We start from the raw sequence: 15,677 nt of genomic DNA, 5'->3' as shown, positions 1-15,677 counted from the left end.
CCGCCAATGCAGGGGACACGGGTTCGAGCCCTGGGCCGGGAAGATCCCACATGCCGCGGAGCAGCTAAGCCCGTGTGCCACAACTACTGAGCTTGCACCCTAGAGCCCACGAGCCGCAACTACTGAGCCTGCATGCCTAGAGCCTGTGCTCCGCAACAAGAGAAGCCACCGCAATGAGAAGCCCGCACAAGGCAATGAAGAGCAGCCCCCACCTCGCCGCAACTAGAGAAAGCCCACACGCAGCAGCGAAGACCCAACGCAGCCAAAAATAAATAAATTAATTAAAAAAAGAAGAAGCATGGGGTGGCTTGTAGGAGCTCAGGGACTTGCTCAAGCTCACCAACTAGAAAGGGCCCTGGGGGCTCCCACGCTCACTGGCCTGGGCTCCTGCGCCTCGCCCGCTGGCCGGCTGTGGGACATGAGACATACTCACCACCCGGCTGCTGCTCCGGGAGACATACTTGAGGTAGGCGGGCAGCTCGATGTAAGAGCCCAGCAGGGTGAGCAGGCACAGGAGGAAGTCCATGATTTGCAGGGACAGGAAGGGCAGCAGGTACTTCTCCTGGTTCTGAAAGGCAGGCCCAGCATGGTCAGAGGTCCCTTGCACAAGGCTCTTCCAGGCAGCCTGATGGTTCCACGGGCCCCCTGGCCCACAGTTCCCTTCCGTCCCGGGGAACTCGGTGCTCTCCTGAATCACCTGCGGGGCTTGGCTGAGGTCACCCCATGGGGATCCACATGCCTTCCTCTGAGTGAGGCTCTGGGCGTGGGGAGAAGGTAAGGCCCAGGCCCTGAGGGTGAGCCGTCTCGGCGTCCCAGGAGACACCAGGAACAGTTCCCATCTACACAGATAAGCACTTGGGGGCTCCAGGACCAGGGTCTGCCTCAACTCGCTCTTAAGAACCCAGTGACGGGGCTTCCCTGGTGGCGCAGTGGTTGAGGGTCCGCCTGCCGATGCAGGGGACGCGGGTTCGTGCCCCGGTCCGGGAAGATCCCACATGCCGCGGAGCGGCGCCACAACAGTGAGGGGCCCGCGTACCGCAAAAAAAAAAAAAAAAAAGAACCCAGTGACGAAAGACTTTGTGTCCATTTGACAAATGAGAAGGCATCAGAGAAGACTTCCTGGAAGTGGGGGCACCAGGGCTAGAGCTGGAAAGAAGCGGGAGGGAAGGGGAGGGTATCGGTGGCAGAAGGGCTGGCAAGAGCCAGGGCCCGGAGGGGGAAAAAAACTTGTGCTGCTTTAACAGTGGGTCTTGCCTCTGTGTAGGCCACCCCCGGGGATGTTCAATCATAGTAAGAGACGCTGGGAGGCTGAGGCTGAAGTCCCTCTCCTTCAGCTGAAAGCAAGTGACCACTATGACCAGTATAAATGCATAGGAACCCACAGTTGGGGACAAAAATCACAGAAAAGGTGTTTTCGTGGTTTCTCACGTGGTTGTCTAAAATCACTCAGGAGGCAGCCAAAACAGCCCCGACTGAAGCTCAGAGGCTTCAGGGACGACCTGATCCATTTTCCTAGCCGGACCATTTGTGTTTCTGCACGGACCACGGGGAACCAAGGTGAAATCACTCCCTGCGGTGTAGGGCTCCCGAGAGTAGCGTTAGCTAGGGAGTGAACAACGGCGTTTCAGGCAAGGTGGAGACATTCCAAACTAGCACCAAATCACCACCCCATCCTGCCGGCCCTGGGCGTGCCAGTCCACCACTGTCTGTCCAGGAAGGATTCTCTTTCCGAGGTCTGCTCTCATGGCTATGTGGCGGGGCCCTGGCTTCAGGCCCTGCTGGGGGCCAAGGGACAGACAGGCTCCTCTTCGCAGGAGGCTGAGCCACAGCCTGCCTCTCTCTCTCAACCGCTAGCTGGATGGCACTGAGCTGGACGCATCTACACCCTCCCTTCTGCTTCTCTCACTGATTTCAAAACCCACTGCTTTCTCCCCTCTACCTAGGCCTCAAAATGACCCTTCCTTTTTTCTCTACCAAATTCCCTGCCACCATTTGCAGTTCAAAAGGATGTGGGTTGCCAGCTAGTTCAGCCAAAGTGTCAATGATCAGCAGTGGCCACAGCTGGCTGTGCACACCCTCGTGCATGGAGGGTGTATTTTCACAGGGAACCGAGGCCTCCAACCTGAGGGATCTGGTGTGGAAAAGGGAGTTTCCAAAAGGTAAGTGTGAAGATGTCTAGGGTGCAGTTTGGATCTCCTCCAAATACCCACCTCCCACCTCTCAGCATCCAGTGCTGCCCACATAGTGGGTATGAATAGGAGGGAGCAGGAGGGCAGCTGGGCCTCCTTGCCAGCCCGCAGATCCTGGCTCCCCTTCCCGTCCCCGAACAGGCACTCACCTTGACCACGCCGATCAGCAGGCTCAAGCTGATGATAAAAAGCATGGTGATGAGCAGGAAGCTGGAGATCAATTCCGCTGAAAGGCAAAGAGAGCAGTGAGGGGCCCGGAAGTATCCCCAGGAACCCACACCTGGGGTTCCAAGGACCACACTTTGGGAACCACTGGTGTGGGCACCATGCCAGTGAACCAGAAAGCCCAGGCCCTACCCTCCTGCAGTTCTCAGTCTTGAGGGGCACACAGAACATTTCAGGTAACACAGGACAGTATAACAGAGGGTACAGGGTGGGAAGGAGGCCTGGGGTCTGCTTTAACCAGGATGAGGTGGGGGAAGGCCTCTGAGGAGGTGGCCTGTGGGCCGAGTGACCAGGAGTCCAGATAGGGACCCCGAGTCAGGGCCCAGCTTGGTGGGGTCAGCGCAGCTGGAGCGTGGGGAGCGAGGGGGAGCATGGACGGAGCTACGAGGCGTGGGAATGCGGCCAGAGAGGTCAGCAGGGGCTGGAGCCCCCGTGAGGAGTGCAATTTTATTCTGGGGGACGGGCTGCTATTGAGCAGGAGAGTCCCGCTGTCACCGTGCTAAGCTGATTAGGTTTGCAAAGCGCCATCCTACCTGCTCTCACACCTGGAGACTTCGGTGTGAACAAGTGGAATTTCTCCATTTGCAGACGTCAAAAAGGACAAGTGGCGGAGCCTCAACTCCACCCCTAGCCGGTGCCCGTCTCCCTGCCACCCCACCCCACTTCGGCTTCCCCTGGACCTACCGATCCTGAGGTAGCCTGTCTTCGAGAACTTGCAGGAGGCCTTGCCGTGGGCCACCTCCACTGAGTGCTCAATGAACAGCAGTACACTCATGATCTGGGGACAGAACAGAGCATTAGTGAGCCGGGGCCTGCACAGCTCCGCCACCAACCCCTCCCACCCCGACGGCGTGCGGTCAGGGCCTGTGAGGAGGGGTCCTGGAGGAGATGGAATGCGGGTCAGTGGGGTACCCCAGGTAAAGTGTGGCCTGTACAGATAGACAGCTCAAGCTCGTAGTTCCTCCTTCTTCCTCTTTCTAGCTGTGTGAGCTTGGGCAAGTTACTTGACCTCTCTGTGCCTCAGTTTCCCCATCTGTACAATGAGAATAATACTGATAGCTACCTAAGGAGGCAGATGGGAGGAGTAAATGAGAACATCCCAGGAGAGCACTTAGAACCACACCCAGTTATCCGTAAAGTGATAACTGTGACTACTGAAGGTCAGGCTTGAGGAAGCTGGGGAGACTGAGGGCTCTCACCAGTGACTGGGCCCCTGCTCTGCACCCTCTTTTATAATGACAAACTCTGAGCATCATGGGATCTTAGTCACAGCATCTGAGCATCACAGAACTTCAGGTTCTTGGGATCATCAACACAGGCCTGGGAGCATCTGACCTGTGAATCCCAGCCCCCATGGCCCCTCAATCCCCATACGCAAAATGGGGATAATAATAATACGTGTCTCATAAGGTTGTAGTGGGGCCAGATGGGATAATTCACTTAGAGTACCTGACAAATAGTAAGCGCTCAATCGGTGCTATTGTTATTGTTATTATTCCCTCTAGACTATAGGTTCTAGGTAGGGAAGGACTGTGTCTCTCTTGTTCACTGCTCTAGCTGTTGTAGATGAATGAACAGAAGGATGGACGGAGGAATGGATGCATGAACGAATAAACCCTATTCCCTCAGGGGACCCTTGCTAAGAATGACAGAGAAGGGGCAAATCTGATGGGCATGAGTGTTGCCATGGCCCTGGCAATAAATGAAGTCCAGCCACAAAACTGCAGTTTGAAAGGACCTTGGAGGTCACCTTACCCCTGCCCTCCATCTTCTAATGCAAGAATACTGGGGCTTCCCTGGTGGCGCAGTGGTTGAGAGTCCGCCTGCCGATGCAGGGGACACGGGTTCATGCCCCAGTGCGGGAGGGTCCCACATGCCGCGGAGCGGCTGGGCCCGTGAGCCATGGCCGCTGGGCCTGCGCGTCCGGAGCCTGTGCTCCACAACGGGAGAGGCCACAACAGTGAGAGGCCCGCGTACCGGAAAAAAAAAAAAAAAAAAAAAAAAAACAAAGAATACTGTGCCGTGCAGCCTCTACTTAAATGCTTCCAATCACTGGGAACTCACAATCTTCTGTGTGTCCACGTCCTTACAGCAAGGCTTTCCCCCCACCATACACACACACTTCTCCAGATGCCGTCTGCCCACACCGCCAACAAGATGTCTCCTCCCTTGTAGTGGATGTCCTACCTCTATTAATATGGCCTAAGTTTACACTGGCTTTCTAGGCGGCCCTCCACTAGTAAATGACGCTCAGCTGACAAGCAACTAGACACCCACCATCTGTTTCCCCCTAGGACTCTGTGGGTTTTTTTTAGCTCAGACATAGGTTTCAATTTGTCTTCCTACCATATTACATCCTGTTCAGGGGACAGAAAGGGACAGCAGAGAAGACAGATGAGGAGCTGGGCTCCAGAGTCAGTCAGAGATGGATTTGAATCCAGGTCATTATGTGACCTTGGGCAAGTCACTTTACCTCTCGGAATTCCCTCATCTGGAAACTGGCAATCACTGGATTTAATAAGGAACAAATTGCATTGTATTTGCAAAGCACTGAGCTTGGAGGCTGGCAGCGGGTGCTCAGCAAGTATAATCTGCTTTTGGCTGGTGTGAGCTTACGTGGGGCAGTCGAGCAGTACCGTGAGGAGAGTGCCAAGGGGCTGACAGTGAGCTTGCTCTAGCTGCCCCCTCTACGTGGTGTGAGGTGAACCAGAAAGGCTTTGTTTCACCAGGAGAGTGGAAAACAGCTCAGAGCGGAAAGCAGACATGGCGGGGGCTGTGACTGGTACCCACAGGAAACAGCTCGGAGAGAGAAATGCGGCTTCCTCAGCCCCTAAAGCCTGGAGCTCCAGCCCCTCTTCTCCCAGCTTCCCCTGTAATGAGGGAGAGAGAAAAGGAGGCAGACGACGGTTCAGTCCAGGACAGAACAGGACACCCTGAAAGACTGGGAGCTCTGGGGCTCCCTGGGGTGTGCCAGCAGAGCACAAATGAGTCGCCGCAGCTGGGCTTAGAAGGGCACTAGCATTCATCAGCTGTGGCACAAGAAGGCTTTTAAAGTCCCAAGAGTCCAAGATTGTCTGAGATCTAGAAAGAAGCTCAGAATCAGACAACCCCAACGTCCAATCACTGGAAAGAGCCTCTGCCCACTTATTTTAGAAGTTCCTTCTGCTTGTTTTCTAAGCTCAGAGAGGTTAGGTGGCTTGCCCAAGGACACACAGCAAGTTGGGGACAAAGTGGACACTGGAGTCCCAGTGTCCCAGTGCTGTCCTGATGCCTTCCCACACACCCCACTCCCCAAGTCACCTCAGAGCCCTGCTAGCCCCGACCCCAGAGGGCTCAGTTATTTTGATCACGTGCCTACGTCAACAAAACCTTTTGCGCACACTACTCTCTATTTCTTGATTTCCAAATTATATGCATGTGCTACTGTCTTGGTTTATAATGAACATCATAAAACGCACATACCCAAAAACTCCAGAAATGAATAAAGAACACGACTAACAAATTTAGAAATTCTAATATTGTCATTCTGAGGCCCCAGTGGTCACCTTGGGTATCACCCCACTTTGGAGACCGGTGCTAACCCACAAACCACTCCCCAGATCCTCAGTTCTGGCCCCAAACATCTCCCACAGCCCTGCTACCATGTCTGCAATCCTGCCATTAGCGTCTCAGCTGCCCCTCTCCAACCACGCCTCCTGAATATCTTGGGACCCCAGGAAGGGGAGGGAAGAGGAGGGACATTTGTACAGCCTGACTCCGTGCCAGGTTTGCCACCCACACCATCCCAGTGATCCTCCCAAACCCAGCCAAGGGACTGTTCTTAATGCTCCCACCCCCATATCACAGATGAGGAAAGCGAGGCTCAGAAAAGGTCCAGTAATTTGTCCAAAGCCTCCCAGCTGATCATCTGTAGGGCCGCGACTCAAACCCAGGCCAGTGGGCCCTGGATCTGATTCTCTTCCCCCCTCCACTGTCCTCCCAGCATCTCCCAGCCTCCTGGCTCTGCCTGAGGCCTGCCCTCCTCGCCCACTCCCATGTGGGTGTGCAGCAGAGTCCGCCGGGCACCCACCTCCTCTTCCCTCTGCCGTCTCCTCCACCTCCCACAGCTTGTGCAAGAAGCAGCAGCAGACACCAGAAGCATTTCTACTTTTGTAAAAACCACCTGTGTTTAAAACCAGCCTCATCCTTTACCCCATTTCACCTTCTCAAACATCCTGTAGAGAGAGGGAGATAATTCTGTCCCCATTTGCCAGACGAGAACCCTGAGGCTCACCGAAGGCAGGAACTAGCCCCAGGTCACAGAGCAGGGCAACCTCAGAGTCTGACTCAGACCCTCTGCTGGCCCCTAACCTTCAACGGAAGACACCAGTCCCCCAATCCAGGAGAAAGATAGGCGTCTCAGCTCCCTAGGAGATGGGGTGGAGAAGAATTGACATTTCTTTTTTTCTTTTTTTTTTTTAAATCCCACATTTGTTTATTTATTTATTTTTGGCCGTGTTGGGTTTTCGTTTCTGTGCGAGGGCTTTCTCTAGTTGTGGCAAGCGGGGGCCACTCTTCATCGCGGTGAGCGAGCCTCTCACTGTCACGGCCTCTCTTGCTGCGGAGCACAGGCTCCAGACGGGCAGGCTCAGTAGTTGTGGCTCACGGGCCTAGTTGCTCCGCGGCATGTGGGATCTTCCCAGACCAGGGCTTGAACCCGTGTCCCCTGCATTAGCAGGCAGATTCTCAAGCACTGCGCCACCAGGGAAATCCGAATTGACATTTCTTGTGCACCTACTGTGTGCTTGGACCTGTACACACAGGCTTGCACCACCATCTCCCAAAACCCTGCAAGAGAGGCAACATTTTCCCCATGGTATAGATGAGGAATGGAGGCTCAGCAAGGAAAATTCACACGCCCTGTGTCACATGGCCTGGCTGGGATGTGAACCCTGTTGCCTGGGTTCCCAGGGTCCAGGCTCCACTCAAGGCTGAGTGGTTGCTCTGGGGCCCAGCCCTGGTCTCACCAACCATCTGGCCACTCTCCCCCGGCAGCTGACCCCCATCCTTGGACACCCGCAGCTCAGAGGACAGCACCTGGAACTTGAGGCCACTCCCACTGCCTCACGGCTGTGTAACTCTGGCCAGGTCCTGGCTCCTCCCTGGCCTCAGTTTACCTCCTCCAGTCAACGTGGAGAGTCACCCCTATTCGCACTGGAATGATTGAACTCCTGCCAACCGCAGCACGTCACACCTAGGCCGCCCAGGGTCTCCCACCCCAGAGCTGCACCCCGCTCATCAGAAGGCCCTCACTGCTCCACCCAAGTCCCCAACCAAGAGCTGTTTGTAATTCCAGAAAGTGCCTGGCTTACCTATAGCATAAGCTGGGAGAGGCCAGGAAACTCCAAGAGTCCAGATTTCCCAGGCCACCTGGCCCTCCCCTTCCCGTCACGCCCCTGGTTTCCACCTGGACACAGAGCTGCCCTATCCCTGAGCTCTGAGGACCTGCCTGGGCCGTGACTCACGCCCTCCTGCGACAGGAACGGGGCTTCTCTCCTCCCACAATGCCCAGGCAGACGGCATTCACCCGCCCAACTTTTCCTCCGTAATAGCATCTTCTCACTCATTGTACCTTAATTCCACATGGTGAGCTCACGTGGTTAAGAGCCAGGGTGCTGGAATCAAGTGGCCAGGGCCCCAACCCCAGCTCTGTGGCCTTGAGCAAGCCACTAACCTCTATGATCCTCAGTCTCCTCATCTGGGAAATGGGGATAATAACTAGACCTGCCTCATAGGGTTGCTCTCAGGTCAAATGACGTGCCAGCACCGAGCCTGGCATACAGCAAGTGCTCCATCAGTGCACACTGTTGGGCAGGTATACACTTGCTCCCTCGTTTATTCATCCAGTAAACACTCTCTGAGCGCATACTGCCTCCAGGCCCTGTCTGGGAAAACCACTGACCCTGGCCTGCAGGTGTCACAGTCCCCAGGGGAACCCAACAGGTGACCAGTGTGTTTAGAATCACGACATGGGACATGCAGGGGGCTCAGAGTCCCTGATGAGGGAGTGATCACAGCTGTTTGGAAGGCTCAGGGAGGGTTTCACAAACAGGAAAAGCTTGACCATGGCTTTGAAGGATAAGTCGGAGTTTTCCAACAGATAGGAGAGAAAAGCATTCCAGGCAGAGTGATCATCGTGTGTAAAGGCCCAGAGCCAGCAGTACAGACCCAGCGAAACTTGGGGGCAGGGAAGAGGCAGGGAAGGCCTCTCCCCTGAAAGAGGGGATATCACCGGTGGGAAAGTGAAGCCCAGAGAGAGGCAGTAGCCAGCCCAAGGCCACACAGCAAGCATGTTGCAGAGTCAGAATCAGCCTCAGTCCTCCTGACACCACACCAGGGCTCGGGCTGCACGACCGAATCCGTCCTGGCCACGCTCAGCACGTCCACTGCCACCTCCACCCTCCATTCCCCTTTCTCACCTCTTCCCTCGGCTTCTCCCTGGTTTCAGTTCTCATTTTCATCCCCTCCCCGTCTCTTCTTTCTCAATAACAAACACAACTTCCCTAGGCTGAGCAATGGAGGAAGTGGCTGGGAGGCCAGGAGAATCTCTGTTTGTTTTCCTGGTGGCTCTGAGAAGCAACCAACAGCCTGAGCTGAGATAAAGGGGGCAGCAGTTGTAGGAGGAGAGGAAGAATCAGGGAGGGTGGAGGGACGGGAGCACTACTGAACGTGGCCGTGGCCGTAACGGTGGTGATGCCGCAGCTGAACGGAATAGAGATGAGGGTCAGGCAGGACGGACAATGGGGACGGTGCTGGGAGGCGGGACTGGCTGTCCTGTGGCTGCATTTGGCATGCTGGTGACAGTTATGATCCTCTGGGCAGTGATCATAGAGGTGGCGGTGGATGCTGCAGGGGTGATGGTGATAGAGGTAACCACAGGGCTGCTGGGAAGTGGTAAATAACTGCAACGACCGTGAGGCCATGCTGTTGCTACTGCTGTTGACGGCAGAGGTGAAAGCATGTTATGATGGTGGTGACACCAGATCCCCTGGCTCTGGGGATCAAACACCAGTTCCCGGGCCAAGAACATGGGCCCACCCTCTCGGACCCCCTGGGGGGCTTAGGACCCACCCTCTCACAAGCAGGCAGGCAGAAACCCAACCTCTGAGCTTCCGGGGGGTAAAATTTACAGGGACACCCAACGCTCAGTGAGCATCTACTATGTGCCAGCCGGTGCGTGGACACTTTCCTGTCTGTTAACTCCACTTCTCCTCACAAGTCTGTGAGGTCAGGACTGTTTACCCACTTACATCCAAGGAGAACAGGGACTGTGGGTGCTTCGGCCGAAGCGGCACAAGGAGTCGGGCCTGGACCTGTCCTCAGCCCTCCCCAACAGAGATAATGCCGTTTGCACAATGGGAAACTGGTCCCAAGTGCACAGCCCTTCCTGCCCGTCTCCCCTTCCAGGGCTGCTCCACCCTGACCCTACATCCTCCGGCTCTGGTGGCCCAAGAGCTCAAGGGCTCCTGCACACTCAGACTATTATTATCATTGTCCTCCTCCTCCTCTTCCTCCTCATCATCATTGCCCCACCCTGAAGCTCAGCCCCCTCTACCTCATCCACCCACCCTGTTTTCCCTGGGGGTCCCCTGGGGCTGTCTGGCGAGAGGATGGGAGCAAAGAACCAGATGTGTCAGCGTCAGGAGGAAGCTCCCCTCCCCCAACCCCACCCCACACTTCCTGTCACAGCTTATCGGGGGCGACTGCGTGGGGCTCATTCCCCCCCCCCCGCAGCACTATCTCCCCAGCCACTTCCCCCAGATGTGTCAGCGTCAGGAGGAAGCTCCCCTCCCCCAACCCCACCCCACACTTCCTGTCACAGCTTATCGGGGGCGACTGCGTGGGGCTCATTCCCCCCCCCCGCAGCACTATCTCCCCAGCCACCTCCCCAGCTGGCCCAGATAAACATCACGATGCGCCCCCCACGAAGCCAAGGCTCAGCTGCTGCCCCAGCCGGGCTGCCTTCACCTCCCTGGGAGCCTGGCTCCTCTGGAGGCTGCGGCTCTGCTGTCCTCCCTCCCATCCCCACCCCCTCCTACTATTAATTGTCCCCCGCAACCCCGCCTGGCCCCTTTACTCCTCTGTGCCTCAGTTTCCTCATCTGTAGAACAGAGAGAAGGCTCCACCCACTAGCAAAGCTGTAGTGAGGAGCACACGAGGTGACATAGGTCTGCTACCACAGATGACAATTCAGAAAAATCGAGTGACCACCAGAAGCACTTGGTGTGGACTCCAAGCCACAGGTCCCCGTGGCCCTTGTAATAGCGCACCCTGGAAACAACCCCAATGGCCCCCCCGTACAGCAGGCCAGATACATTTTGATATATTCATGCAGCGAAATACTATACAGCAAGGGGGAAATGAGCTGGATACACGCAGCCACGCGGAGGAAGGTCACAAATGCAATGGTGAGAGAAAGAAAGAGCCCATGTTGTGTAATCTCATCCCTGGGTACTTCTAGAACTACGTGTGTTGGCAGAAGTCAGCGGGGGCCGCGTAGGGATGAGGTGGGGACACCAGGGGCCCTCGGGGGCTGGTCCCATCCTATTTCTCAATCTGGGTAGAGGTTACCTGGCTGTTCACTTTGAAAAAGGTCATCAAGACGTGCACTTATATACAGGGAGATCAGCTCGGTGGTTTGTGACCACCTAGAGGGGTGAGATAGGGAGGGTGGGAGGGAGACGCAAGAGGGAAGAGGTATGGGAACATATGTATATGTATAACTGATTCACTTTGTTATAAAGCAGAAATTAACACACCATTGTAAAGCAATTATACTCCAATAAAGATGTTAGGAAAAAAAGACGTGCACTTATATAAATTATACATCAATAAAAGGTTTGCAGAAGTAAAATAAAATCGAGATTGGTTGCCACCGGATCAGACCCTGGGGATTACAAAGATGGATAAGGCTGGGCCAAGCCCTGGATGAGCCTCCGGGCCTCCAGGGCAGACCACATGAACCCCAGGACTCCAGCAGGTGGGGGTGGGAGTTGCCCTGGGATGTGGGGGAAACGCTGGGAGCTCGGGGTCCGGGAGCTGGGGGTCCAGGAAGGCTTCTGAGAGGCAGTGAGTCTTAAAGAAGATTTCTCCCAAAGGGCAGAGTGGGAAGGGTGTTCCAGGCAGAGGGAACAGCAGGAGCGAAAGCAAAAGCGAGTGAGACGCATTTAGGAAACTGCAAGAAGCTTCTCTTGGGGAACTGTGACTTGGGCTTACCATGTGCCAGACACAGAGGAGGCCCCCAGGAAATGGTAGCTACTGGGTGGCTGGGCCAGTGGAGGGATGCAGGAGATGCTAGGGGGACATGTGGTTTTACAGGGATGTGACTTTGGGGTCAGCAGGGGTGGGAGAAAGAGCACCCCGGGTGGAAGGGACAGCTTGTGCAAAGGCCGGGAGCTGGCAGAGAACACAGTTCAGATGGCGCGTGCCAAGGTTCATCACCCTGCAGGGTGGGAAGTGCCAGGACGGGAGCAGCTCGCTCTGGCACCACGTCCAGGAAAGCCAGTGTGTCATCCTCTGAGCCCTGTCCCTTGCCTGTGCCCCACATGTGACAGCCCAGCAAGGCCTGTCCTCTGCTCTCTGACCTTTGAACTTTCAGACCTGCTCCCATGAAAGAAGACAGGCTGGCAAGCCTTCCCCTGAAGGGCAAAATTTCTGGCCCAGTGAATCCCAGTGGCTTCTGCCATCCTTGGTGGGGGGGGCGGGGGCGGTGGTCATCCTTTATGGGCACCCATCGGGGAGCTCAGAGTTAGCCACCAGGCTTGGTCCACACCCCCATCCTCCTCCACTTCTTGAGTATCTAGAGAAGTACCCTGCACCCCCAAACAATCGCCATAGAACATCAATTCCTTATTTACCTTCAGGGCAAAGGTCCCCACGTGACAGTAAATGTTACTATTACTGGAGCATTTAGGAGAGGCCAGGTCCTCTGAACACTGACACACACTCTCATTCATTCGTCCTCACCTCAGCCTTATGAGGCAACTTCAGTTATCATTCCTATTTTCCCCCCGTTTTGCAGGGGCCATTGAGACTGCATCTTTGCATGTGGGCTCCGTGTTTCTAAGAACGAGGCTCCCCGGATATTACGGTTGAACCCCCCCCCATTGCTGCCAAGAAGCCTGCCCCTCCCCCACCGTGGTCTGCAGCAGCAGCGGCGGAGCCTGGGCCCCGGGCTCTGGCTCTTTATCTACCCCGGGCTGCAAAGTCGCTTGGCCTGTCCGAGCCTCAGTTTCCTCCTCTGTCAAATGGGGGCTCCAGGGGTAGCTACAATGTGTGGGGCACCCGCTGGGTGCCAGGTGTGTCTCCCACTTGGTTTCCTTTGAGTCTCTGACCTTGCGGGTCATAGTTAAGGGCCCCCAGTTGACAGGGGAGGAAACTGAGGCTTGGGGAGGGGGAGGGACACGCTGGGCCTGCAGCAGGGCTGAGGGGTGGAAGGCAGGAGCCAGTGCCTCACTCTGTACAGCTCCCTGCTCAGCTTCCTGCCTCACTAGAGGTTCTGTGCACCCTCCCCTTCCCCCGGTGGGGTGCGGGTCCCCTGGGAGACCAATGCAGGCCTCAGAGTGAGCTCAGACCGAAGTCCTGGTTCCGGGCCACTGCCCTGGGCTCAAAATAAAAGCCTCACTTCCTGAGAGGCTCTGGACTAGGGTGGTGACCAAGAACCTCGGCCCACCCAGCCTCTGCCTTCCAGCCACGGGGCCGGGTCTGAGTGGGGCCCCGGCCCCTGCACCAGCCCCTGGACCCTCCCCCAGGTTGGTGCCTCTCCCAGCTATGGCCCTCAGACAGCAGTGGGTCCCTCTGACCAAGGTGATGCCCGATGGCTGGAACCACCATTCTCTATCCCCTATTCCCAGAAGCCCCTTATTTCCCTTCCCTTCCCTTCCCTTGGGCCTGAGAACCAGGAAGTGGGGAGGGGATAAGGCCCAGCCTGGGGTCTGGCCTGTCCTGGCCCACCTCACACAGATGACTGGCCACCATCACTCGGCCCACCAGGCCTGTCGCAGCAGGAAGAGACCAACTTTGCCCCCAGAAGGCCCTGCGTGTCACCCCACATTGGCCCAGTAGGTCCAGTGGTCCTCTCGATGGCTCCAACATTTTATAAGCTAGAAGGCAGAGTGCACACCCCAGAGATGGGGAGCACAACTGAGTTCCCACCAGGGCCCCTTGGCCAGGGCACTGGGGAGGGGCCACGACTCCCACCCTATCCCACATGGGGGCATCAGGCGTGAAGGCAGAGGTTCTAACAGACGACCTAACAGTTGGGACCTATTTTTAGGCCCCAAACAGATGAGCTCTCGAAAGGGGACTGGCCTCTGGTCACGTCCCACAGCCCACACTGGGCACTCGCCTGCCAGCCCTCTTCTCCAGTGGGGTCACATCAGCTCAATACCTCAAAACAGTCACCCTGAGACAGGGACCACTGGCCCCATTTAACAGAAGAGAAAACTGAGGCTCAGACAGCAAAGGCACCTGCCTGCTCAAAGTCACATCATGAGTGAGTGATAGAGACGGGTCTGTGATCTTTTCCATCCCAAAGTGGAGCAGAGAGAGAAGAGCCACTGGAATTCTGAGGAGGACAAGTAGGAGGGCTTCCTGGAGGAGGAGGCTTCCCATGAGCTGGACCATAAAGAAGAAATGAAGACTGGGTGACAGAAGGGTCTCTCAGAGAGACAGACCACCCCCTGGGCCATGGGCCAGGTAAAGAATTCATTTGTTCACTCGCTGGCTCCTCCCACACACCTGGGTGCTGGTAGCTGAGGCCTGGAGCAAGACCTTGCCCCACCTCCCTGTGTGACCTGGAGCAAGTCAGGGACCCTCCTGGGCCTCTGTTCACTCATCTGTGAAATGAGAGAACTGGGTCAAACAGAGATCCATCCTTCTACCATGAAGCCTGAAAGAAGCCAGGCATTTGGTCCAGTCTTATCCCTGCTGACCTCTGTAGCCTCCCCCACCACACCTCACGACCATCCCGCCCTCGACCCCAGCTCTATGAGCTTCTCCGTGCTTCCAGAGCATCGCCTGGCCTTTCCTACCTCCACGCCTTTGCTCTCTGCTCCCTCCACAAGCATGCCCTTTTTTCCCCAACATTCCCAAGCAAAGTCCTACTCATCCTTATCACTCCAGCCTCCTCCCAAAAGCCCTTGCTGAATCCCCAGCATCCACCCCAGGGCTGGGCTAAGGCCTCTCATCTGTGCCCCCATAAAAGCCAGCACTGTCATCCATCAACGCCATTATCACAGTTTTTCCTTGGCGGGTTGGAATCCCTAGAAGGCAGAGGCCAGGAATGAGTCAGGCCCATGTGCTGGCCTGGGGCTGGGCACAGAAAAGAAAGACATGTTTGAGAACAAATCTGCATTCACTAGAGGCTCCTTTAAATAATGGAGGTTAAGTGCTTTATTATTAGCAGTGCCTCAGACACGGAGCCTGTTGCCAGCACAACTGTAAGTCAAGTGGTCAGACCCCAGAGCACTGGTAGAGAAAGTCACTTCCCAGTAGAGAAACCTGACAAACACGACCTCAGCCAGGTGATAAAGGTCAACATCAACAGTGATAAGACATACGAAAGTATACACCCTTGATATGAAGTGCGGAGAAGGGCACTTTACCTCTGTGGTCTTCCTCCCAAAACACATTGCCCAAGTCTAACCATGAGAAAAGCACCAGACAAGTCCCATTTGATGAATATTTGACAGAATACATGACTAGTACTCTTCAAAACTGTCAAGGTCATCAAAAACAAGGAAAATCTGAAAAACTATCACAGCCAAGAGAAATCTAAGGACGCATCATGACTATATATAACGTGGGATCCTGGAAGAGAAAAAGGATATTAGGGAAAAGCTGAAGAAATCTGAATAAAGTATGGACGGTAGTTAATAATAGTATATCAGTATTGACTCATCAATTGTGACAAATGTGCCATATTAATATAAGCTGTTAACAATCAGGGAACCCAGATGTGGAGTATACAGGAACTCTGTACTATACAATTTTTCTGTAAATCCAAAACCGTTCTCAAATAAAACGTTTATTTTAAAAAGTAGGGCTTCCTTAGGGCTTCCCTGGTGGCGCAGTGGTTGAGAATCTGCCTGTCAATGCAGGGGACACGGGTTCGAGCCCTGGTCTGGGAGGATCCCACATGCCGCGGAGCAACTGGGCCCGTGAGCCACAATTACTGAGCCCGCGCGTCTGGAGCCTGTGCTCCGCAACAAGAGAGGCCGCGAT

The 15,677-nt window shown here is 55.4% G+C and overlaps 1 protein-coding gene across 1 annotated transcript in view; it reads right to left on the bottom strand.

Moving 5' to 3' along the window:
* LAPTM5 (lysosomal protein transmembrane 5) overlaps window positions 1-15,677 on the bottom strand; it is a 27,326-nt gene that overhangs the window by 7,843 nt on the left and 3,806 nt on the right. Inside the window, exons 2-4 of the mRNA XM_007128487.3 lie at window positions 3,099-3,192; window positions 2,339-2,415; window positions 434-568 (exon numbers count right to left, since the gene is read on the bottom strand). Of these exons, the coding sequence (XP_007128549.1) occupies window positions 434-568; window positions 2,339-2,415; window positions 3,099-3,192 (306 nt within the window). The remainder of the gene's footprint in view (window positions 1-433; window positions 569-2,338; window positions 2,416-3,098; window positions 3,193-15,677) is intronic.

The sequence above is a fragment of the Physeter macrocephalus genome, chromosome 3 (genome assembly GCF_002837175.3).
Source record: "Physeter macrocephalus isolate SW-GA chromosome 3, ASM283717v5, whole genome shotgun sequence".
In the NCBI taxonomy this organism is placed as follows: domain Eukaryota; kingdom Metazoa; phylum Chordata; class Mammalia; order Artiodactyla; family Physeteridae; genus Physeter; species Physeter macrocephalus.
The sequence above is the reverse complement of the archived record's forward strand: the minus strand, read 5'-3'. Positions and strand labels throughout refer to the sequence as shown.